Genomic DNA, 26715 nt, shown 5'->3' with positions numbered 1-26715 from the left:
TCACAGACTGTTGCAAGAAACATAAGGTTGTTATAGTGATTTTAACTTTCTACATATTGACTGGGAATTCCATACTGTTAAAGAACTAGATGAGATAGAGTTCATCAAATGTGCTCAGGAAAGTTTCCTTCATCAGTACGTAGAAGTCCCAATGAGGGAATGTGCAGTACTGGATCAGCTGTTAGTGAATGAGATAGGGCAGGTGACAAAAGTTTCTGTAGGAGATCACTTTGCATCCAGTGACCGCAATACCATTAGTTTCAAAGTAAATAAGCAAAAAGATAGGTCTGGTCCTTGGGTTGAGATTCTAAATTGGAGAAAGGCCAATTTTGGCAGTATAGAAATTACCTTCCAAGTGTGGATTGGGAGAGGCTGTTTTCTGGCAAAGGTGTACTTAGTAAATGGAAGGCTTTCAAAAGCAAAATTTTGAGAGTATAAAGTTTATACGTGTCTGTCAGAATAAAAGGTAAAGATGACAAGCATAGGGAACCTTGGTTTTCAAGAGATATTGAGGCTCCAGTTAAGAAAAAAAAGGAAATGCATAGCAGGTATGGGCAAATAGGAATAAATGAGGTCCTTATGGAGTATCTGAATCTGAATAACAAATGCAAGAGACCACTTAAGAAAGAAATCAGAGCTGAAAGAAGGCATGAGGTTTCTCTAGTAAACAAGATGAAGGAGAATCCTGAGGGATTCTGCAGACACGTTAAGAGCAAAAGGATTGCAAGGGACAAAATTGGTTCTCTGGAAGGTCCATGTGTGGAGCCAAAACAGATGGGGGAGATCTTGAATGAATTCTTTGCATCTGTATTTGCTCAGGAGACAGACACAGAGTCTATAGAAATGAGGCAGAAGTGAGGATCAACTTCATGGACCCTGTGCAGAGTATAGAGAAAGGGGTGTTTGCTACCCTGAGGCAAATCAGGGTAGATAAATCCCCAGGGCCTGACAAGTGCAAAAATTGTCTGGTCCCTAGCAGAGATATTTAAAACATCCTTAGTGACAAGGGAGGTACCAGAGGATTGGAAAATAGTCAGTGTTGTTCTGCTGTTTAAAAAAAGCCTCTAAACATAAATTACATAAATTATAGGCTGGTTAGTCTGATAACAATTTTGAATAAGTTATTGGAAGGTATTCTAAGGGACTGGATAAATAAGTATTTAGTTAGACATAAACTGATTAAGGATAGTCAGGATAGCTTTGTGCATGAAAGTTCATGTCTAACCAATCTTAAAGTGTCTTTCAAGGAAGTTACCAGGAAAGTGGATGAAGGCAAGGCAGTGGTTGTTGTCTAGATGGACTTCCGCAAGGCCCATTTGATAAGTTCCCCTGTGGGAGGTTAGTCAAAAAGGTTCAGTCACATGGCATTAAAGATGAGGTAGTAAATTGAATTAGACATTTGTGGGAGAAGCCAGAGAGTGTCAGTAGATGGTTGCCTCTCTGGCTGGAGGTCTGTGACTGGTGATGTGCCACAGGGATTGGTGTTGTGTCCTTTATTGTTTGTCATCTATATCAATGATCTGGATGATAATGTGATAAGCTGGATTAGCAAATTTGTGGATGACACCAAGATTGGGGGTATAGTGGACAGTGAGGAAAACAATCAGAGCTGTAAGTGGAATCTGCATCAGTTGGAAAAATGGGCTGAAAAATAATAGATGGAATTTAATGCTGACAAGTCCAAGGATTTGTACTTGGGTAGGACCAATCAGGGTAGGTCTTACACAGTGAACAGTAGGGCACTAAGGAGTGTGGTAGAACAAAGGGATCTGAGAATACTGGTCCATAATTCATTGAAAGTGGTGTTACAGGTAGATAGAGTCATAATGATTTTGCAGATTGGCCTTCCTAAATCAATGTACTGAGTACAGAACGCAAGCACGAGGAAATCTGCAGATGCTGGAAACTCAAGTAACACACACAAAATGCTGGTGGAACACAGCAGGCCAGGCGGCATCTAGAGGAAGAAGCAGTGTCAACATTTCCTGACGAAGGGTCTCGGCCCGAAACGTCGACAGTACTTCTCCTATAGATGCCAATATGATGGTAACAGAAAGGCTTTAGGGAATCTTGGCTTTCAAGAGGTATTGAGGTCTTGGTTAAAAAAACAACATGATGCATAACAGGTATAGACAGGTAGGAAAAAAATAGGTGCTTGAGGAGTATACGAAATGCAAAAGAACACTTAAGAAGCAAATCAGGAGGGCCAAAAGAAGATACAAGGTTGCTGTATCAAACAAGATGGAGTAACCTAAAGGCTTCTACAAGGATATTAGGAGTAAAATGATTGCTGTTTGTCATCTATATCAAGGACCTGGATGATAATGTGGTAAAGTGGATATGCAAATATGCAGATGACCCCAATATTGGGGGTGTAGTGAAAAGCTTGCAGTGGGCTATGAATCAATTGATGAAATGGACTGAAAGAAGGCAGATGGACTTTAATGCAAACAAGTGTGAGGTGTTGCACTTTGGGAGGGTAATGAGGAGTGTGGTAGAACAAAGAGATCTGGGAATACAGATCCATAATTCCTTGAAAGTGGCATCACAGGTAGGCAGGGAAAGCTTGTGGCACATTGGCTTTCATAAAGCAATGTATTGAGTGCAGGAGTTGGGTATTATATTGAAATTGTTGACACTGGAGAGGCCTAATTTGGAGTACTGTTTCTAGTTTTGGTCATCTACCTATAGGAAAGATGGAAATAAGATTGAAAGAGTGCAGAGAAAGTTTGCAAGGATGTTGCCAGGACTTGAGGAGCCGAGTTAGAGGGAAAAGTTGAATAGGTTACGACTTTATTCCCTAGAACCTAAAGAATGAAGGAAGATCTGACAGAAATATACAAAATTATGAGTGGGAAAGCCAGGGCAAATGCAAGAAGGCTTTTTTCACTGAGACTAGAACTAGAGGTCATGGGTTAAGGGTGAAAGATGGGATGTTTAAAGAGAACATGAGGGGGAACCTTTTTACTCAGAGCGTGATGAGACTGTGGAATAACTTGCAAATGGTGGATGCAGGTTTGATTTCAGCATGTAATAGAAATTTGGATAGGTATGCGGATGGGAGGGGTACAAAAGCATAAGGTCTGCTTACAGGTCAGTGGGTTTGCTCATACTAAATGGGCTGAAGAGCCTGTTTCAGCGCTGTAGTGTTCTATAACTCTGAGATTCTGCAACCAGGAAAGATTGTTCAATTAATCTTCGTAAAAGTTCTTTCCTAGATAAATTTGAAGTTCCTTCACTGTGCTTTAAACAGAGCCCCTAAGTTTGGAAGTGCTCTTAATATTCAGCAAGCCAGTGTATAACAGAGAGGCAATGATTCAGGACATTGGCTTTAAATCAGAATCGGAAAATCAACAAATTGTCCTTCATATTCAATGTCATCAGTATGAAATGTTACTTTAATTTTCCCTCTTTAGATGCTGGCTGACCTGTTGAATGCCTCTGACATATTCGGATTTACAGTATCTGCAGTGCTTTGCTTTTGTGTGTTACATACCACTTATTTTTACTCTATTTACAACACCTTCAATAAAAAAAATCTCCTTAAATGGAGACTTCTTTCAGAAATGATGAAAGGTCATTCACCTGAAATATCAACTCTCTAGAGCAGGGGCTCCCAACTTGGGGTCCAGGAAACCCTCAGTTAATGGTAGGTTGGAAAAAGGGTTGGGAACCCCTGCTCTAGACCTAATAAATATTTACAAGACTTTTAATATGTAAATTATTAAAACAGATTTTGTGCTCACATTCAAACTGTTGCTTGTGTTTCTGCTTGAAGCTGCATTTCCTGTGTTACTAAAACATGTCTAAAACACCTCTTTGGTTCTACACTCTTATAATTTCTATATTTTTTTTGTTTTGGCTACAGATTTAGTCAAGGCATTACTGGACATGACATTAGTTAACTCCAATCCTCTAATCTCCACATCGGAAACGTCACTAATGTGTGTTCTGCATGGCTCACCTACGCCTAGCCAGATATCAATAGCACGGGATATTGATGCCTACTCAGATCAGCCAAAGGGCACTTTGGAACAGAGCATAACTGAAACAAGTATTTTGTGGAGTACAGCAAAGAAAGATGAAGGCATTGGTGTATTCTTTTGTGAGGGTAAAATAAAAGATGACATTGCCAAAATTACTACAATTAAAATGTCACAAGAAGGTAAGTCATGCACATAAACGTGTACACAAGTGCACACTCATGTAAACCTGGAAGGTGATAGTTCCCCTAGATGGGCTTGGACTAGTGTGAAATATTACTTTGAAGAATTTGCACCTGCCATTGCTTACAATTCTTGCAAATACTTTTCTTCTTGTTGTAATGATATCTGTTTACTTTTGATAGGTGTTCAATAGAGAAAACAGTTGCTGGAAAAATCTCCACTTTGTCTTCTTATGACAATGTCATAGCAACAGTGATCAAATCAGGCCAAAGCCTGCATCAGAGAGAGCGATGTTAGTTCAACGGTTCAAGGTCTGTTCAGAAATCTGATGCTGGAGGGGTATAAGCTGTTCCTAAAACATTGAGCATGTCTTCAGGCTCCTAGGCTCCTGTTCCTTCCTGAGCCTTGGTAGCAATGAGAAGAGGGCATGTCCTGGATGGTGGGTGTCCTTGATGATGGATGCCACCTTTCTGAGCCATTGTCTTTTAAAGATGTCCTTCATGCTGGGGAGGCTGGTGCCCATGATGAGTGGCTGAGTTTACAACTCTTCTTCCAATCCCATGCAATGGCCGTTCCATACCAGTGTATCAACCAGACTACATCTGTAGAATAGATACCATCTGTGGAGAGGAACAGAATGAGTGTTTCAGGATGATAACCATTAAGATGTTTTTATCTCCAAAGATATGCTTTATCTGCAGGATATAGTTGAACGTCACTTCTTCTATAGGAAGAAAAGGAGGAGTTAGTTTGGGCCCTGATGGATATTTTTACATCTTTATTTGGAATAGGTGAGGTGATAAATAATGTTTCTTTGCTTGATATAGGCAGCAAGAAAAAGTGAAGTTACTGATAGCCATTGAGCTTTGCAACGTGGATAAAGAAATTTTTGGAGAAAATCCTAAGGGATGCTATTTGGGAGGACAGGACCTGATCAAGAAAAGTTAGCACACTTTGTGCATGGAAATCCAGACCGACTAACTTGATTGAGTTTTTTTTTATGAAGAAGGTTACTAAGAAACGGTTACATGGTAGAGGCAAGGCAGTAGACATTGTGTGTATGGAGATAAGTCTATATGACATGTTCCTCCATGATAGGCTTGTTCAGAAGGTTAAGGCACATGGGATCCAAAATTAGTTTGGTGATAGGAGACAGAGTGTAGTTGTGGTAGGATTATTTACTGATTGGAAGGCTGTGACCAGTGGTGTATTGTAGGGACCAGTGCTGTATTTTACGGTGTTTGAGATATAAAGTATATTAACGACTTGGGTGTGAATGAAGGAAGTATGATCAGTGAGTTTGTGGATGTTGGATGATGGAAGTGTAGAGAGTCAGGATTGTTATCTGATGATACAAGCATAGATAAAATAGATAGTCAGGTGGAGTGGTGGCAAATTAAATCTAATCCTGGATATAAAAATCACAGGGGTACAGGAGTAAGAACAGCATAGGACAGGAATAGGTCCTTAGACCCCAGATTAAGCGAATGACTCCTCATCCCTTCAGCCTGCGTATTGAGCCATATCCATCGATTCTGTGTACATACATTGGCCTTTCTAACAGCTTCTTAAATAGAAGTATCCGCTTCTACCACCACCTCCACAGTACATTCCAGGATACCCACCACTATTGGTGTAGAATATAAACTGCCCTGCAGTTCTCCATTTAACTTCTCCCCTCTCACCTTAAATACATTAAGCTCACCTTAAATGTACCAGACGTTTTGACCTTGGGATAAAGGCATTAGCTATCTGCTCTAGCTATGCCTCTCATAATTTTCTGAACTTCCACCCGTTAGCCCCGATGGAAGTTAATAACCCTGGTTTGTCCATGCTCAATTCATAGCACATGCTCTCCAATCCAGACAGCTTTCTGGGAAATCTCTTCTGTGCCCTTCCTGTGGCCTGCAATCCTTCTATAATGATTCCTAAGACCGGAATTGAATGCAATACTACAGATATGGCCTAACCAGATTTTCATCAAGCTGCAACGTGACTCTTGACTCAGTGTCTCAGGTAAAACAGGCAAGTAAGCCATATGCCATCCTTCCAACCTGTGCGGCCTGTTTCAGGGAGCCACAGACTTTTACCCGAAGATCTCTTTGTACAGCAGTGTTGTTAAGAGTCCTGTCAGTCATTGTACACTTTTCCTTTACATTTGATTTCCCAAGTTGCAACCCATTCATTTCAAGAGCACTAGAATGTAAAAGCAAGGATGTAAAGTTGAGACTTTATACAGCACTGGTGAAACCTCACGGGGTATTGTGAGCAGTTTTGGGCCTCTATATTAGAAAGGATGTGCTGAAACTGGAGAAGGTTCAAAGGAGGGCCATGAAAATGATTCCAGATTTGAATGATTTGTCATATGAAGAATGGTTGATAGCTTTGGGTCTGTATTCACAAGAATTCAGAAGAATGAGAGGTGACCTCATTGAAACCTATCGAATGGTGAAAGGCCTTGATAGGGTGGATGTGGAGAGAATGTTTCCTATGGTTGGAGAGACTAAGACCAGAGTACACAGCCTCAGAATAGAGGCTTTTAGAATGGAGATGAGGAAGAATTTATTTAGACAGAGAGTGGAGAAGCTGTGGATTCCTTTGCCACAGGCAGCTGTGGAGGCCAAGTCCTTATGTACACTTAAGACAGAGGTATTAGATTTTTGATTGGTCAGGGCATGAAGGCATAGGGGGAGAAGGCAGGAGATTGGGGCTGAGAGGAAAATTGGATCAGCCATGATGAAATGGCAAGGCAGACTTGATAGGCTAAATGGTGTAGTTCTGCTCCTGCCTCTTATGGTCTCAGCTGCCTTGCAGCTGTACCCATTCCTGAGAAAGCCTTCAAGAGTAAACAAAGAGGGAAAAACCTGGAGCTGGAGTCCCTAAGGCAGTTCAACCCAGGCAGGCAACTGTAAAGGTCTCTGCCGTTTATTTGGGTTCTTCAAATGTGTGGAGATGGGGAGCTTGCTACATGGGCAACAGCGTTCTCTCCATATCAGACTGTCCAGGCTCTCCATATCTAGATAGCTAGGTTGCGACATCCATGGTCAACCCTGACCGATGGAGGCCTCATCATCATTTATCTTGCATCTTCAGAATTGCTCCCAGATGCTCCAGCCATTGCCCCCTTACTGCCCCCTTCCAATCAACTTCTGCCAGTTCCTCTCTCATGCTTCTGTAGTTGTGTTTTGTTTGTTATGTACCGTGTCATATGACGTGGGCGATCATGACCTTTCCATGGCCATGATAGTTCATGAGAAATTCTTCTACAGAAGTGGTTTGCCATTGCCTTCTGGGCAGTGTCTTTACAAGGCAGGTGACCCCAGCTGTTATCAATACTCTTCAATAGCCTGGCGTCAGTGGTCACATAACCAAGACTTGTGATATGACCATCCACCACCTGCTCCCATGGCTTCACATGATCCTGATTAGCGGGGATAAGCAGATGCTACACTTTGCTCAAGTGTGGACTTCAGGCTAGTGGAGGGAAGGAGTGCCTTACACCTTCTTGGTACAGACGTATCTCCACCTCGCCACCACTCAGTTATTTGATTTTAGCTTCTCCCTCTCAAACTGCAGGGTAAAGTCTATCATATTATGAACTCTGTTTTCTATGGTTCCTATACCTCCCTAATCAAATCTGGTTCATTACATAATACACAATTCAAAATTGCCTTTTCTCTAGCGGGCTCAACCGCAGCTATCTCGTAGGCATGTTACAAATTCCTTCCCTTGGGATCAGCACCAACCTGAATTTCCCAATCCACCTGCCTATTGAAATCCCCCATGAGATTGCCCTTCTTACATGTGGTTTCTAACTCCCAAAGTCATTTGTACCCTGCATCCTGGCTACTTTTTAGAGGCCTGTAACCTCCCTTCAGGGCCTTTTTGCCCCTGCAGTTTCCTAACTCTACACACAATGATTCTACACCTTCCTATGTCACCTATGTCAACAGTTTCTAAGCACTTGATTCCATTTTTTTAATAAATCAAGTCACCCCACCCCCTCTGCATGCCTTTCCTATGGAGAAAGAAAGAAAGCAGAGATTTAGCTTAGTCACTACCTCTCCTTGCTGAAGCATCTTGAACCGAAGTCTCAATTCCCCACCCTAACTCTGTCCACTCCAATAGCCGTTCCCACAAAGTCCGTTTTCACTTGACCTGAATCTTTTATCATTGCCTCTTGCCAAGTGTGATATCTCAAACCCACCAAGAAAAGCCCCACTTTCTTTTAAATATTGTGTCCCATATATTTTTCATAACTATTTTAACATGAATATCATGCCTATAATACTACATCATTGCCTAATTTTCCTAATAGGAAGTTGAGTGTTACGCACTCTCTATTGTATTGTTTGAGAAAACTTTTTTGGACCCATTTACTAAATTCTGCTCCCACCAAGCACTTTGCAGTTTGGCAATCTGAGGCAGGATGAGGAATTTGAAGTCACCAACCATTACAGTTTTGTAATTCTTAGAGATATCTGCAATCTCCTTATACCCTTGCTCCCTGAGTTCCATTGGACTCTGAGAGAGCCTATTACTCAAATGCACCAAATTTGAGTTCAACCTATATCGCCACCCTAAGAATGCGAGATAGAAGAACGGATATGAATGCAGATTATGGAAAGATATAAAAGCAATGGTGGTGTTGTAGTATGTGACTTAAGTTACCCAATATTGATAGGTATTTCCTTAGTGCAAGAATTAATGTAGAAATCAGAAGTAGGATCACATTTATTATCACTGACATATGATGTGAAATTTGTCATAAAATTCGATACATTACCAAGGTAAATAAATAATACAAAAAAAGAATAATTATGTAGTGTTTGTGAGATCTTACCCTTCATTTTAAAGTAGCTGGAATGGCAGCTAGGCCACGGCATGCTCTTCTGCAGGGTAAGGGAGATTAGTGATACTGCCGATGGTGTTGATGACTTCACCTATAAGAAGTGTGCTTAAGTGCAGCTCTCCATCTGATCACATTAAGGAACTGGCACTGGAGCTGGATGTCCTTGGGATAATCTGGAATGTCGAGATAGATGAGAGGTTTAGTGAGGATCAGGATCACACCTAAGGATCAGGTAGCAGATATTTGAGTGACCAAAAGGAGCAGTCAGACAGTGCAGGAGTTCCCTGTGGCCGTTCCTGTCAGCAACAAATATATGCCCTGGGATACTGCTGGGGAGGGATGACCTGTATAAGGGCACAGTAGCAAGAGCCAAGCAAGAAGGTCTGTGACTAGCTCTGGGGTTCAGTCAGAAACCGTAAAGCCCAGCAGAGCAATTGTGATAGGAGACTCGATAGTTTCCTGAAAGTGACTCCAGGATGGTCAGCTGCCTCCCGGGTGCAAGGGTCAGTGTTGTCTTGGAGCAGTTATATAAACCATATAACAATTACTTCTAGTCCGTGCTGAATGCTTACTCTCACCTAGTCCCACTGACCTGCACTCGGCCCATAACCCTCCATTCCCTTCCTGTCCATATACCTATCCAATTTAAAAAAAAAATAACAATATCAAACCTGCCTCTACCACTTTTACTGGAAGCTCGTTCCACACAGCTACCACTCTCTGAGTAAAGAAGTTCCCCCTCATGTTACCCCTAAATGTTTGCCCCTTAATCCTCAACTCACGTCCTCTTGCTTGAATCTCCCCTATTCTCAATGGAAAAAGCCTATCCACATCAACTCTATCTGTCCCCCTCATAATTTTAAATACCTCTATCAAGTCCCCCCTCAAACTTCTGTGCCCCAAAGAATAAAGACCTAACTTATTCAACCTTTCTCTGTAACTTAGGTGCTGAAACCCAGCTAACATTCTAGTAAGTCTAGTTGCAGAATATTCTCAAGCAAGAAGGTGAGCAGCTAGAGATCATGGAGCACACTGGTATTAGCACCAATATGTAGGTAGAACAAGGCAAAGAGGTCCTGCACCATGAACACAGGGAGCTAAGAACGAAGCTGAAAAGTGCTAATTAAATCAGAAATTTAAAAATCTGACAGATATCTGTATGGCTGAGGAACTGGTATGTGCATGGCAGGGGATAGGTTTTCATGTATTTGGATTATCGGAAGGAGCAACCAGTACAGGACGAATGAGTTGCACCTTTAACTACAGGGGAGCTAATATCTTGGCCAGGACACAATATCATGGGTCAAATGGTCTAAATAGTTCATTACAGTACCCTCTCCCAAAGGCTGGCACCTGTCTTATATAAAAGACATGTTAAAGTTAAAACTAAATATGATCTTCTGTTAACATATCCAATTGAAACTCAACTTCTTAAAGATAATCTCAATTTTACATTCATGGAGATAAATCAGGTAAAGTATTGTCCAACCAATTAAAAATTTTTGTAGTTAAATAACAAATTAAAGAAATTTACAAAACTAATGGTGATAGGACAACTGTTAACTCTGAAATAAACGATACCTTTAGAGAATTTTATTCTAAACTTTATAGTTCTGATTTCCCCTAAAGATAATACAATAATGAACAATTTTCTAGATTAAATAAATATCCCAGCACTTTCTGCAGATAATTGTAAACAGGTGGATCAACCCATTTCTTATGAGGAAATTGCCAAGGTTGTATGTTCATTACACTCGGGGAAGGCTCCGGGCCCAGATGGATTTTCTGAAGAATTTTATAAGGCTTTTTCTTCATTAATTATACCACAGTTACACTTAATTTTTTGGATTCTTTCAAACTGGGTAGCTTGCCTCAATCTTTCTATGAAGCCTCTATTTTGCTTATCCTAAAGAAAAACAAAAAACCAACTGAATGCTCTTCATATAGACCAATTTCATTACTCAATGTTGATACTAAAATCCTTTCTAAAATCCTGGCTCATAGGATTGAAAATATTCTACCTATTATTTCTGATGACCAAACTGGTTTTATTAAAAACTGACATTCCCATTTTAATATACGCTGTGTATTAAATGTTATTTACTCTCCATCCCAGGAGATATCGGAATGTGTGATATCCTTCGATGCTGAAAAGGCCTTTGATCGGGTTGAATGGAATTATTTATTTAAAACCTTAGAAAAATTTAATTTTGGACCAGATTTTATTCATTGGATTAAATTACTTTATTTATCTCCTTCTGCCCCGGTTGTTACTAATTTTCAAAATTCCAAATCATTTAAACTTCATTGTGGAACTAGACAAGGCTGTCCGTTGAGCCCTCTGCTCTTTGATCTAGCCTTAGAACCTCTTGCCATTGGTTTTCAAGAATCTAATGATATTTGTGGTATTTTAAGGAGAGGTATTACTCACAAAATCTCGCTTTACGCAGATGATATATTGCTGTTTATCTCTAATGTTGAGACCTCTTTACCTTGCATACTTTCTTTACTCTCCCGTTTTAGCCAGTTTTCAAGATATAAGTTGAACCTACATAAGAGTGAATTATTTCCTTTAAATAATAATTTGATATCAATTAATACTAATCTCCCTTTTAAAGTTGTAAGAAATCAATTTACTTACTAGGGGGTAACAATCACTAAGAATTACAAACACCTGTTTAAAGAAAACTTTCTTGCTTTATTGAATCATGTAAAAAAGATATGATTAAATTGGTCACCTCTTTCGATATCGTTGATTGGATGAATTAATTCTATTAAAATAAATATTCTACCTAAACTTATTATATCTTTTTCAGGCTTTACCCATTTTATTCCTAAATCCTTTTTTGACTCGCTGGATTCTATTTTATCCTCTTATATTTGGAAAAATAAACATCCTCATTTAAATAAAGCTCATCTTCAAAAATCTAAAAAGTCCAGAGGTTTAGCCTTACCTAATTTTAGGTTTTATTACTGGGCAGTTAATATAGGATACCTTACATTTTGGCTATACTGTGGCGACCCATTTCCTAGCGTATCCGAACCGACTCACAATTAGATAGCCTACGGGGGTTTGCGAGCACAGAGCTTTGGAGCCTCTGCGCCATGGGGAGCCGGCTGACAGAGGCTTAAAAGTGAGGCTGAAGTTTTCGAATAAAGTTTTTTCCTTCGACTGCAGTTACTGACTCCGTGTCGTAATTTTAGCGCTGCGTGTAGCACACCGCTACAATTGGTGACCCCGACAGTCCAAACGATTTTTGGACCAGAAATGACCGACGCCGCCTCTGTTCATGCGGTTTCGTTGAAACTGCCAGGTTTCTGGACACAGCGCCCAGACCTATGGTTCCAGCAAGCCGAAGCCCAATTCCACGTTCGCCAGATCACCTCAGAAGACACCCGCTACTACTACGTGGTGAGCTCCCTCGACCAGGACACAGCGGCCCAGGTCGCGGAGTTCATACAGTCGCCCCCGGCAGACGGCAAGTACACGGAATTCAAAGCCCTGCTCCTCAGGACTTTAATTGTAGCGGTGTGCTACACGCAGCGCTAAAATTACGACACGGAGTCGGTAACTGCAGTCGAAGGAAAAAACTTTATTCGAAAACTTCAGCCTCACTTTTAAGCCTCTGTCAACCGGCCCCCCATGGCGCAGAGGCTCCAAAGCTCTGTGCTCGCAAACCCCCGTAGGCTATCTAATTGTGAGTCGGTTCGGATACGCTAGGAAATGGGTCGCCACAATACTATATTAATTGTGTAGATTGTCCCGTATGGGTTTCTTTAGAAGCTAACTCTGTTAATAAATTTTCTATTATTTCTCTTCTTGAATCCTCACTTCCTCTATCTGTAAGTAAACTAACTGAGAATTTAATAGATAAACATACTCTGAGGATCTGGATACAATTTAGAAAACACTTTGGTTTATCGAGGTTTTCCCTTTCAAGCCCCATTTATTCTAATTTTTTTAAAACCCTCTATGATTGATTTAGATTTAAGGAATGGGACAGATTGGGTATTAAATGTTTTAGGGATCTGTTTGCTGGAGGAAACCTTTGTTCATCTGAGCAATTGTTGGCTAAATACAGTTTACCCAAAACTCACTTTTTTAGATATCTACGTCAGAGATTTTCTAAGATCTCAATTATGCACATTTCCTATAAGCTCTGATAAGAACTTACTAGACATAATTTTTAGTCTGACACCTTTTCATAATGGTTCAATATCTAAGATTTATGGTATGTTACTGGAAATGAGGCATGGTCCTTTAGACAAAATTAAGAATCTTTGGGAATACGATTTACAGACATCGATATCTGAAGAAACTTAGAATGAAATTTATAAATTGGTTAATACTTCATCGCTATGTGCTTGTCATTCCTTCATACAATTTAAGATGGTACATAGAGCTCATATGATTAAGGATAAGCTATCTAGTTTTTACTCAGATATATCTCCCTACTGTGACAAATGTAATAATGGAGAAGCCTCATTAATTTGTATGTTTTGGTCCTGTCTGATTCTTGAAAAATATTGGAAGGAAGTTTTTCAAACTTTTTCCTTACTTTTTCAAGTCAATTTTAAGCTTAACCCTCTGACAGCCCTTTTTGGTATTGTTGCAGGACAAGATATTAAGTTGAAGGCATCTGATTTACATATTTTGGCCTTTAGCTCTCTTATAGCTAGGAGGACACTTTTGTTTAAATGGAAAGATGTTCTTCCTCCTCCTCATGCTCAATGGTTATGTGACGTTATGTCATGGTTAGATTTAGAGAAGATCCATTGCTCAATTTCTGAATCTCGTCAAGACTTTCAAACATTGTGGGGACCTTTTCTGAATTATTTTTAAAACCTTCAATTTGTTATTTAAATGCAGATGTTGGCTATTATTAATTTTTATTATATAAGAAGGTATTTACCTTCTCTTCTCCTTAATGAATAGCTTCGGTCTTGGTAGGGGTTAGATTTGTTTTTCTTTTGTAAAAAATTAGTATAGTTAATATAACTATTGATTAACATATGAATACAGGGTAATGTAATTGTTATTATGAACAGATATAATGTAACTGGTGGTTTTTTTTTTATCTTTTCTGACCTCTTATATACACTTTCTTGTACTCTGTATTCCTCTATGTAGAAACTAATAAAAATATTGGAAAAGTAAAAAGCTGCTGGTCTTGAGGCCCTGACAGTGGGTCCCATTCCCACAAAGAACTGAAGTCTGAGTGTAACTCCAGGTCAGGGTCTTCAAAAGAATCTTGAAAAGAAGAAAAAGGGATATCAAAAACAGAAATAGAACTGTTTCCAAAGATGCAAGCCAACGAGTCCCTGTTTAACGGCATCATGACTATGCTCCATTCCCTGAGTATATTATGTATACAAGAACCGTGAATTACAGTTATATTTATATATATACACACACACATTTTTCTCTATTACTATTTATTGCAATGTACTGCTGCTGCAAAATCAACAAATTTTACAACAATATGCCAGTAATATTAAACTCGATTCTGATCTGTCTCCTTCTTTATCTAATGCCCTTTTCATATCATCTTTTACAATTATTTTTTAATATTCAATTTCTCCCTCTGCAGCAAACCTCTTTTTAGTCCACTTACTTTTCCTAACTGATCCTCCCCTCTTCCATTGTCATGCTCTTTTGTATTTAACTCATCTCTGTGGATTTATAGCCATCATGTTACTTACCCCTTCTCATGCACCTGTCACATCTAAGTCTCCCCTTCTTTATCCAAATCAATGTCTGTATCCAGCCCCAGTTCATTAGTCTTCCACTTTTATACTCATTAACCTCTTCCAAATCTTTCCCCCTTTTCTGTATCTACCCTCTGCTCTGTTTCCAATCCCTCTGCTATGTCACATTTTATCTACCCTCTTTTCTCTATCCACTCTCTCTTCTGTACCCACAGTCTCTTTTCTATCCATTCCCTTTATTTAGCATCTGTTTAGTATCCTCACCCCCTTCTTCTAAGTTCATACCCCTCTGTCTGTGCCCATGCGACTTCCTCTGGAATTGTTTCACCTGAAAAAAGAAGCTGTAAGAGCAATTAACTGAAGATATTCGTGATGACAGGGATCTTGAAAGAATCATTAAGGAAAAACGTTTTGCAGGAACAGGAGAATTAATAATACAGCATGATTTATGACAGATAAAATTGGGAATAGGAGCTAGGAGTGTTTCTCTACTCAAGTTGCTGTTTGGAATTAAAATGGAATCTCAAGTGTAATTGGATAAAAAGTTGGCAAAGTATTTTTGTTGTTATGAGGAGAGTAAGACTAATTGGAGACTATGGCCACAATGACATTATAATTCCTTGATTGACACTGATCTCAAAGGTTCAAAGGTCCAATTTAATGTCTGAGAAATGTATACAATGTACATTCTGAAATATTTTTTCTTTGCAAACATCCATGAAAACAGAGAAGTGCCCCAAAGAATGAATGACAGTTAAACGTGAGAACTCCAAAGTACCCCCCAGCTCCCCCCTCCCACATGTAAGTGGCAGTGAGCAATCATCCCCCTCCCCCACCACCAAAAAAAGCACATCGGTACTATCACCGAGCCCAAGCATGTGCTAAGCAATAGCAAAGACACAGACCAAAGTTACCCCAGAGGTTTTGCATTTCATTCAACATTCGACAAACCACAGGTTCTCTCTCTCCCCGGCAAGAGAAAGGGAGGTGTCCCCCATTTTCACAGTGAGCGGGAGACATAACAACAACCCACAGATTTACAATGATAAAAGCCCATTTCGTCGCTTTTTTCGAACTCTGTGTCCGAAGATCGCAAAGACCTTGGGGTCTTCGAGCTCACAGTGGAAGATCTTCTGGCCTCCCTGATGATACGCGAGTCTCCTGCCATGACACCAACCCTCGATCCGCCCACCTCCAGAGCCCCGAGATCTTAAGCTTCCGAACACGATCGAGATTCTCAGGCCAAACCCTTGGCGTGTCAAATAGCAGCCAGTCGTGGAACCCCGAGAACAGGTCCCATTCCCGCAAAGAACCGAAGCTTGTGTGTAACTCCAGGTCAGGGTCTTCGAAAAAAAACCCTGAAAGGGAAAAATAAAGATATTAAAGGTAGAAATAGAGCTGTTTCCGAAGATGCAAGCAAAGGAGTCGCCGTTAGGTGCCATTATCCCCCTAAGCTGGGCCTCCATGATCCTGCAGAATACAAAGAATTGAGGAAGAATTTTGTTCTATGCACCATTTACAATAGAATCTCAAGTTATTTGTTTCCTACACTCATCCCATTGAGTATTGAACTGCATTGTTATTTTACTGCTGAGTGTACAAGTGTGTGCACACAAGACTGGTTCTAAACACAATGAGTGTGTGCTGGGCCAGTACCCAGCTTCGTTCACATATTCCTTGTCATTATTGAATTGTGTACCTTGACTCATGAATAATGTGATTTATCTAAGTTGGTGAAAGATTTATCTTTTAAATTACAGCTCATTTCTTCCCAGAGGTATTTACTATAACTGTGAATAATGGTGAAAACACCATCATTCGGTTCCATCAACACCAACAGACCGAAGCTGATTTAATGATCTATAAAAATGGTAATGAATCTATTTATTTGTAATCCTGTGTTCTTCAGACAAAAGAAACACTCTTTAATTTCTATCTAATTTATTTTTAAATATAATGGAATAGAATTATTTTAAATTATTCCCAATTTTATATTATAAATTGAAACATTTAATCTGTGAGTAATAATTGTATTATTTTATGCTTCTCTGTTACTGGCATCTTGAATGTCCAAACTTTAAATATTCCACAAGAGTTTAAGATTCTAAGTCCTCCTTAACTCTTCACTTTTCTCTCTACTTTTAAGATGTTCCTTACAATTATCTCTTTTGAATAAACTTTTGAGCATTTCTCTCACTACTTCTGTGTCTGTAGTTTAGCAGGCTATGCTGCAAATTGCTCTGTTGGGTATTTCATGATGCTAAATGTGCAAGAGTAAAATGGCAGTTGTTTTTGTTGGTGTATGATCTTTTCTACATACTGCTGAGGTCATTATGAAAGAATAGAGAACAATACAACAGGAACTGACCCTTCACCCCATGATGTTGTGCCAGTGTAATTAAAACTAAGCAATTTAGTTACCAGGCCTAAATGAATACTAATCATCTTTTTACCCTTCACATTTCTCAGTAACTTTCCTGTCATCGGATTTAAACATGATGATTCTTAATCCATGGAGATTGATTACTACTGTTAACATTGCATTCTCAGATTACTGGTGCATCACATTTTTGGCATTTGTTCGTTACCTGAACAAGTTCATTTCCTTTACTTTGTAAATGTAGGGATGGTTTTTCAATGACAAAAGTGTAGTAAAGAACTTCGGAGCAAGAGCCAAGCAGGTTAACCAGTTTCCGGTCCTTTAGCATTCTTACTGAATCTACAGCTGAATTTTTCAGGAAGTTTTAATACAATCTTTGACATATTTGGATGCAGATATTCCATTGTAACAGCACTCCCAAGGCACACCCGTTTCCTCTGCCCTGTTCCTCTTACCCTTTATTTTTCTTTGTCTTTCTCCCTTTTTATCTCTTACTGATTCTTTCACTTACTCTTTCATCTTGAATGCTCCCTTCAACTTATTTTTTGCACCTTTAGGCACTTGCATTACCGACCCCCACCATTCACCCTCCCCACCCCCCCCCCAACACTACATCTGTTTCCACTTTCTTTTCCAGAAACCAGTATTGATTCTGCTTGTAATATCTTACTACGCTCCTCTCCATGGTCTGGACAAGATTCTTCTTTGTGATATTGTTAGGTGCACAATTGTTAGGTGAAACTGTTGAATCATTTAAATGCACATATTTTCAGTGAATGGAAAAATATTTCAACCAAATCCCAACAACCTTGCACTCAACATCAGTCAGACGAAACAGCTGATTGTGGATTTCAGGAAGGGTAAGGTGAGGGAAAATGAACCAATCCTCACAGAGGCATCAGAAGTGGAGAGAGTGAGCAATTTTATGTTCCTGGGCATCAAGGTCTCTGAAGATCTAATCTGGTCCCAACATATCAATGCAGCTCTAAAGAAGGCAAGACAGAGGCTATATTTTATTAGGAGAGATTTATTTGAAGAGATTTGGTTTGTCAACTAAAACACTCAAAAACTTACAGATCTACAATAGAGAGCATTCTGTCAGGCTGCATCACTGTCTGGTATGAGAGGTAAACTACTACTCAGGACCAAAAGAAGCTACAGAAAGAAATTTATAAAATTAGTCAGCTCCATCTTGAGTACTAGCCTCCATAGTATCCAAGATATTTTCAAGGAGCATTGCCTGAAAAAGGTCGTGTCCATTATTAAGGACCCCCATCATCCAGGGCATGTCCTCTTCTGATTGTTACCGTCAGGAAGGCGATACAGAAGCCTGAAGGCACAAACTTGGCAATTCAGGAATAGTTACTTACCCTCTGCCATCTGATTCCTAAATGGACATTGAACCCATGAATACTGTCTCACTTATTTTATAGACATATTATTACTAGACACTAGAATACTACAGCACAGTACAGGCCCTTCGGCCCTGGATGTTGTGCTGACCCATATATCCTTAAAAAGTACTAAACCCACACTACCCCGTAACCCTCTATTTTTCTTTAATCCATTTGCCTGTCCAAGAGGCTCTTAAATACCCCTAATGTTTTAGCCTTCACCACCATCCCTGGCAAGTCATTCCAGGCACTCACAATCCTCTGTGTAAAAAAAACTTACCCCTGACATCTCCCCTAAACTTCCCTCCCTTAACTTTGTACATATGTCCTCTGGTATTTGCTATTCATGCCCTGGGAAACAGGTACTGGCTATCTACCCTATCTATGACTCTCATAATCTTGTAGACCTCTATCAAGTCCCCTCTCATCCTTCTATGCTCCAAAGAGAAAAGTCCCAGCTCTGCTAACCTTGCCTCATAAGACTTGTCTTCCAATCCTAGCAACATCCTGATAAATCTCCTCTGCACCCTCTCCATAGCTTCCACATCCTTCCTATAATGAGGTGACTAGAACTGAACACAATATTCTAAGCGTGGTCTCACCAGTGGTTTGTAGAGTAGCAACATGACCTCTCTATTCTTGAACTCAATCCCCCTATTAGTGAAGCTTAGCATCCCATAGGCCTTCTTAACTATCCTATCAGCCTGTGTAGCGACCTTGAGGGATGTATGGACTTGAACCCCAAGGTCTCTCTGTTCATCCACTCTCTTAAGTAACCTGTACTCAGCCTTCTGGTTTGTCTTTCCAAAATGCATCACTTCAATGTATTTTCCTCTACCACCATATCAGGCCACACATCCCAGGCATGACATTTCTGTTTTTCCACTATCTTAATCTATTCAATATACATATATACTTATTGGAATTTATTTATTTTTCTTTCTATATTATGTATTGCATTATGTAACAAATTTGGAGCGATATGGACATTGTGTAGGTAGGAGGGATTAGTGTTTGTTTTTGATTTGCTTTTTTGCTAGTTTGGCACAACAGAGTGGGCTGAAGGGCCTGTTCCTGTGCTGTACTGTTCTATGTTCTAAAGTCCTAGGTCCTTCGGGCTCTCTGAAAGTGGCAACACAAGTGGATAGGGTGGTAAAAAGGCATAAAGCATGTTTGCCTTCATCGACCAGAACATTGAGCACCAAAGTCAGGAAGTCCTACAGCAGTTCAGTAACCGCTTAATTAGGGCACATTTGGAGTAGCTTGTGCAGATCTGATCACCACACTATTAGAATGATGCAGAAGGTGCAGAAAATATTCCTCGAGATGTTTCCTGGTCTGGGGTGTATTAGCTATAATGAGAGCTTGGACAAACTTGGATTTTTTTTTTCTCTCTGAAGCAAAGGAGGCTGATGAGTGACCTGATAGAAATTTAGAAAATTATGAGAGGCCTAATTGAGTGGCCTAATCTTTCAAAGGGTGGAAATGTTAAACACTACAGGGTGAAGGTTTAAGAAAAAGGGGAAAGTTTAAAAGAGATGTGACAGGCTGTTTTTTTTTTCACAGAGACTGGTAGGTTCTAAGGGATGCGATCGAAGCCTATTTGATAGTGATGTTTAGCCTGACACATGAAGAGGCAGGGGATAGTGAGCTTTCTTCCACACTGTACTGTTTTGGTTCCAGGTTCTGGTGGTCAGACCAATATTTCTCTCTCCAACAACTCAGAAATTATGATTTGATCAGTTGCACATTCCATTTGTCACTGATTTGCAGCAGTGTTTCCTACGTTACAACAGTAACCACAATTAAAAGTACTGCAGCTAGTTGTAAAGCATTTATGGGCTGTCCTGAGATTGTGGAAAGCATTTTAAAAAAAACATTCCTTGCTTATTTTCATATGGTTCGGGAGAAATACATTATGATTTAAATGACAGTTTTTGCTTTACTTACCACTTATTTTGCAATTGTTAATATTTCTTTTTATTGTTTCAGAAATATTTATCTCATCTGTGCCTCAAAACGACGTCTCTACTATTTGTGAACACCACATCCAGTCAGTCAGCTTGGACAATGCAGGTGTCTACTCTGCATTTCTGATTGGACAGAACATTTCTACTACAGCCTTTACCCGGCTTATAGTCAGAAGTAAGACTCACAAATATTTTTATTTGACTGCTCTATTTTCACAGGAATACAAACAGAAAATTATGATAATGGGGCTTGGGAATGAAAGAGTTAACATATGAGGAGTGTTGACAGCTCTGGGCCTGTTCACCAAAGAACAAGGGGAGTTCTCACAGAAACCTACTGGATATAGAAAGGTCTGGGTCAAGTGGATGGGGAGGATTCTTTCAATAGTGGGTGAGTCTGGGATCAGAGGGCACTGTCTCAGAATAGAAGGGCAGAGATGAGCAGGAATTTCCTTAGCTAGAGGATGGAGTATCTGTAAATTTACAGACAAGTCTTTAGCAAAGATTGATAGGCTCTTGCAGTCAAGAACTTACCAGAATTGTAAGATAACGGTGAGGAGGCAAAGAGAGGAAAAACAAATCAGCCACTAGAACTGAGCATAGTATTCCAATTATGGTCTGACTAGAGTTTTATAGAGCTCCCAGCTCTCGAGCTCAATCCCCCGACTGATGAAGACCAATACACTATATGCCTTCTTAAAAACCTTTCCAACCTGTAAGGCAACTTTGAATGAACTATGGATGCGGACTGCATGATCCCTCTGTTTTTCCACACTGCCTGTCTGCCTCTTCTCAGCCCAGCACTGTAACCTGTCAATGTCCCATTGCACCCTACAACAGCTCTCCACACTGTCTGCTGCTCCACCAAGCTGACCAGAATCAGATTTAATGTATGTTTCGTGAAACTTGTTGTCTTTGCAGCAGCAGTATAATGCAATACATAATAATAGAGGAAAAATGTGAATTACAATAAACATATACACTAAATAGCTAAATAAGTAGTGCAAAAGAAGTTCATGGGTTCAATGTCGATTCAGAAATCAGATGGCAAAGGAAGCTGTTCCTGAATCGCTAAATGTGTGCCTTCAGGCTCCTCTACCTCCTCCCTGATGGTAGCAATGAGAACAAGGCACGCCCTGGCTGATGGGGGTACTTAATGATGGATGCTGCCCTTTTGAGGCATTGCTGCTTGAAGACATCCTGGATATTATGAAGCCTAGTGCCCATGATGAAGCTGACTAAGTTTATAACTCTGTGCAGCTTATTTCAAACCTGGGCAGTAGCTCGCCTCCCCATACCTGAAATGCATTTCACCCCTGTTGGTTCAGTCCTTTCCCATCTACATCCACAACACTTCTCATGCCCTTGGTTTCCTCGGTAACCTTCAGTTCCCTGGTCCTGACCACCTCTACTTACTTCGGATTTTGCAAAGATTCTGCAAGACATCTAAAACTTTGACAAACTTCTATAGATGTGTAGTGGAGTGTATATTGACTGGCTGCATCACAGCTTGGTATGGAAACACCAATGCCCTTGAACTGAAAATCGTATGAGAGTAGTGGATATAGTCAAGTCTTTCATGGGTAAAGGTCTCAGCATGAAACATCAACTGATTATTCATTTCTGGGATTGAAACCCTTTTCTGGGATGGGGTGACCTGTACAAGAGGAACGGAGTGCACCTGAACTGAAGGGGAATCAATATCTTGGCAGGGAGGTTTGCTAGATGCACAAGGAAAGGTTTAACTTAGCCTAGCGGGGATGAGAACTTGAGCACCACCTCAGAAAGTGGAGAGGAAGGTAGATGTCATAGTCAGTACAGACAGGCAGGAGCAAAATAATAGATATGATAGGATGGATAGTTTGAAATGCGAGTATTTTAATGTTAGGAACATTATGGGCAAAACTGATGAAATTAGAGCATGGATCAGTACATGGAACAATGATGATGTGGCTGTTCCAGATTCAATATTGAGAGAGGGACAGGAACGGATGTCCTGGGTTTTTGATATTTTAGAGAAGATATGTAGGGAGATAAAAATGGGAGTGTGGGCTGGAGGAGTTGCACTATTAATAAGGGACAATATCACAGCTGCACTCAGAGGGGACACAATGGAGGGCTTGTCAACTGAGTCAATATGGGTAGAACTCAAAAGTAGGAAGGGTGAAATCACTCAGATGGGATTGTACTACAGATCCCCAATAGCCTGGGACGTTGAGGGACAGATATACAGGCAAATTAAGGAAAGATGTAAAAATGATAGGGTTTTGTTATGGAAGAAATTGACTTCACTAAGAGGAACTTGGACCTTTTAAGTGCAAGTGGTTTAGATGGGACATAATTTGTTAGGTGCATAAGACCAAAAGACATAGGAGCAGAATTAGGCCATTCAGCCCATTGAGTCTGCTCCACCATTCCATATGGCTAATCCTGGATCCCACTCAACCTCATGCCCTTTCCTTTGATGCCCTGACCGATCAGGAACCTATCAATTTCTGCCTTAAATATACCCATGAACTTGGTCTCCACCACAGTCTGTGGCAGAGCATTCCACAGATTCACCATCTCTGGCTTCGGATACCCTGAAACCTCATCCTTAATAATAGACTCTAACAAATTCCCAACCACTGAGGTTAGGCTAACTGGCCTATAATTTCCTTTCTTTTGCCTTCCTCTCTTCTTAAAGAGTGGAGTGACATTTTCAATCTTCCAATCTTCTGGGAACATGCCAGAATCAAGTAATTCTTGAAAGATCATGACCAGTGCATCTATTACCTCTTCAGCAACCTCTCCCAGGAGTCCGGGATATAGTCGATCTGGTCCAGGTGATCCACCTTGAGACCTTTGAGTTTGCTTCGCACTTTTTCCTTTGTAACAACAATGGCACTCACTCCTGCACCCTGACACTCACGGACTTCTGGCGCTCTGCTTGTGTCTTCCACAGTGAAGACTGATGCAAAGTACTTATTAAGTTCATCTGCCATTTCTTTGTCCCCCATTACTACCTCACCAGCATCATTTTCCAGTGGTCCAATATCAACCCTTACCTTTTTATTCTATATATAACTGAAAAAACTTATTAACCTGCTTTATATCGCTAGCTAGTTTGCCCTCATATTTCATTTTTTCTTTTCTTATAGTTTTTTTAGTTTCCTTTTGTTGGATTTTAAAAGCTTCCTAATCATCCAACTTCTCACTTACTTTTGCTACATTATATTCCCTTTCTTTGGCTTTTATGCAGTCCTTGCTGCCTAGCCCTACCATTTGAAAACTACTACTGTGGAACATATCCATCCTGCACCTTGTGAACTATACCCAGAAGCTTCAGCCTTCTCTTCTCTGCCATTATCCTCGCATGTATCCTCCTCCAATCCACCTGGGCAAGCTCCTCCCTCATGCCCTTTTATTTCTTCTTCCTCTCAAATTGTAGTATGAATTCAATCGTATTATGATCACTGCCTCTTAAGAGTTCCCATACCTTAAGCTCCCTATAAGATCTGAGTTGTAACACAATGCCCAATCTAAGTAGGCCCAACACTGAGTAGGCTCAAGCACAAACTGCTCTAAAAAGCCATCTCATAGGCATTCAACAAATTCCCCCTCTTGCAATCTGACAGCAACATGATTTTCCCATTATAATTGTGTCATTACCCTTAATACAAGCCTTTTCCAGCTCCCTTTTCAATCTCAGTCCCACATCTTGACTACTATTTGGGGACCTATAGATGATTCACATAATGGTTTTTTTTAACCCTTGCAATTTCTTAACTCTACCCGCAAAGACTCAACATTCTCTGACCCTGCCACCTCTTTTTAAAGATGTAATTCCATCTCTTACCAACAGAGCCACACCACTGCTTATGCCTTCCTATTTGTCCTTTCGATACAAAGTATATCCTTTGATGTTAAGCTTCCAACTATGGCCTTCTTTCAGCCACAACTCAGTGATGTCTACATCGTCATACCAACCAATCTCTAATTGTGCCACGAGCTCTTCCACTTCATTCTGAATGCTACGTGCATTTAAATACTGCACCTTCAGTCCTGCATTCTTCATCCTTTTGAATTTTGCCTCTGCGGTACTGTTTATCTCTTTGCTCTGTCTGCATTTGTACCCAGTCATTGGCTTGTCCTTCCTTACATTCTTGTTACTCCCATCATCTACTTGTAAAGCAACTGGCTCATCCTCGGCTCTATCATACTGCTCCCCATCCCCCATCATATTAGTATAAACCACTTCCAACAGTTCTAGTAAGCCTTCTTGCAAGAATATTGGTCCCCCTCAGATTCAAGTGCAACCCATCCCTTTTGTACAAGTCACCCCTGCCCCAGACGGGGTCTCAATTATTCAGTAACTTGAATCCCTTCCCCCTTCTCCAATGCTTCAGCCACACATTTATCTGCCATCTCATTCTATTCCTATCCTCAGCTGTTGTGTGACATAGGCAGTAATCCCGAGATTACTACCTTTGAGATCCTGTTTCTCAGCTTCCTTCTTAACTCCCTGTGATTTTTTTTTAAGAAATCCAGGAGGGTTTCTTAAGTCAAAAGGTAGATAGTCTAACAAGATGAGGGGCTGTACTGGGTCTGGTGTTGAGTAATGAGCCTTGGCTAGGTGACTGACCTTTTATTGGGTGAGCAGTTAGGGTACAGTGACCACAATTCCTTAAGATTCAAGATAGCTTTAGAACATAGAAGGTAGAATAGCACAGCACAGTACAGGACCTTCGGCCCACAATGTTGTGCTGACCCTTAAACCCTACCTTCCATATAACCCCCACCTTAAATTCGTCCATATACCTGTCTAGTAGTCTTTTAAATTTCACTAGTATATCTGCCTCCACCACTGACTCAGGCACCAACCACTCTCTGAGAGAAAGACCTTCGTCTAATATTCCCCTTGAACTTCCCTCCCCTTACCTTAAAGCCATGTCCTCTTGTACTGAGCAGTAGTGCCCTGGGGAAGAGCCACTGGCTGTCCACTCTGTCTATTCCTCTTAATATCTTGTATACCTCTATCATGTCTCCTCTCATCCTTCTTCTCTCCAAAGAGTAAAGCCCTGGCTCCCTTAATCTCTGATCATAATGCATACTATCTAAACTAGGCAGCATCGTGGTAAATCTCCCCTGTACCCTTTCCAATGCTTCCACATCCTTCCTATAGTGAGGCAACCAGCACTGGACACAGTACTCCAAGTGTGGCCTAACCAGAGTTTTATAGGGCTGCATCATTACCCCGCGACTCTTAAACTCTATCCCTCGACTTATGAAAGCTAACACCCCATAAGCTTTCTTAACTACCCTACCTACCTGTGAGGCAACTTTCAGGGATCTGTGGACATGTAACCCCAGATCCCTCTGCTTCTCTACACTACCAAGTATCCTGCCATTTACTTTGTACTCTGCCTTCGAGTTTGTCCTTCCAAAATGTACCACCTCACACTTCTCCAGGTTGAACTCCACCTGCCACTTCTCAGCCCACTCCTGTATCCTATCAATGTCCCTCTGCAATCTTTGACAAACCTCTACACTATCCACAGCATCACCAAACTTTGTGTTGTCTGAGAACTTGCCAACCCATCCTTCTACCCCCCACATCCAGGTCGTTTATAAAAATCACAAAAAGTAGAGGTCCCAGAACCGATCCTTGTGGGACACCACTAGTCACAACCCTCCAATCCGAATGTACTCCCTCCACCATGACCCTCTGCTTTCTGCAGGCAAGCCAATTCTGAATCCACCTGGCCAAACTTCCCTGGATCCCATGCCTTCTGACTTTCTGAATAAGCCTACCATGTGGAACCTTGTCAAATGCCTTACCTAAAATCCATGTAGATCACATCCACTGCACTACTCTCATCTGTATGCCTGATCACCTCCCCAAAGAACTCTATCAGGCTTATTAGACATGATCTTCCCTTCACAAAGCCATGCTGACTGTCCCTGATCAGACCGTGATTCTCAAAATGCCCACAGATCCTATATTTAGATAAGGATAAGTATGCACCTCGCAGGAAAGAATTAAAATAAGGAAGGGCAAATTACAAGAGCATTAGGCAAGAAATAGGGAGAGTTAATTGGGAACCGATGCTTTTTTGGGTAAGTCCATATCCAACGTGTGGAAGGTATTTAACGGTCAACTGTACAGAGTATAGGACAGGTATGGTCTGGTCAGAAGAAAGGACAAGGATGGCAAGGTAAGAAATGGCAAGGATATAAAGGGAGGTAATGCATTTAGTCAACA

The 26715-nt window shown here is 40.6% G+C and overlaps 1 protein-coding gene and 1 long non-coding RNA gene across 5 annotated transcripts in view; one reads left to right on the top strand and one right to left on the bottom strand.

Annotated features, from left to right (window-relative positions):
• Positions 1 to 26715, top strand: part of tek (TEK tyrosine kinase, endothelial) — a 211530-nt gene that overhangs the window by 23206 nt on the left and 161609 nt on the right. Inside the window, exons 2-4 of one of the 3 annotated variants that reach the window (XM_059974911.1) lie at positions 3869 to 4165; positions 16488 to 16598; positions 20494 to 20646. In XM_059974911.1, the coding sequence (XP_059830894.1) occupies positions 3869 to 4165; positions 16488 to 16598; positions 20494 to 20646 (561 nt within the window). Of the gene's footprint in view, positions 1 to 3868; positions 4166 to 4815; positions 4958 to 16487; positions 16599 to 20493; positions 20647 to 26715 lie in introns of those variants that run through there. The other 2 variants (XM_059974913.1, XM_059974912.1) reach the window with 2 other exon arrangements.
• The window catches only part of LOC132396880 (uncharacterized), a 42095-nt gene continuing 19457 nt past the window's right edge, over positions 4078 to 26715 (bottom strand). The window contains exons 4-7 of one of the 2 annotated variants that reach the window (XR_009513155.1): positions 15761 to 16085; positions 14108 to 14269; positions 9010 to 9191; positions 4078 to 4786 (exon numbers count right to left, since the gene is read on the bottom strand). This is a non-coding gene — a long non-coding RNA (uncharacterized LOC132396880). The remainder of the gene's footprint in view (positions 4787 to 9009; positions 9192 to 14107; positions 14270 to 15760; positions 16086 to 26715) is intronic. The other variant, XR_009513156.1, reaches the window with a different exon arrangement.

This window comes from Hypanus sabinus, chromosome 7 (genome assembly GCF_030144855.1).
Source record: "Hypanus sabinus isolate sHypSab1 chromosome 7, sHypSab1.hap1, whole genome shotgun sequence".
Classification (NCBI taxonomy): Eukaryota; Metazoa; Chordata; class Chondrichthyes; order Myliobatiformes; family Dasyatidae; genus Hypanus; species Hypanus sabinus.
The sequence above is the reverse complement of the archived record's forward strand: the minus strand, read 5'-3'. Positions and strand labels throughout refer to the sequence as shown.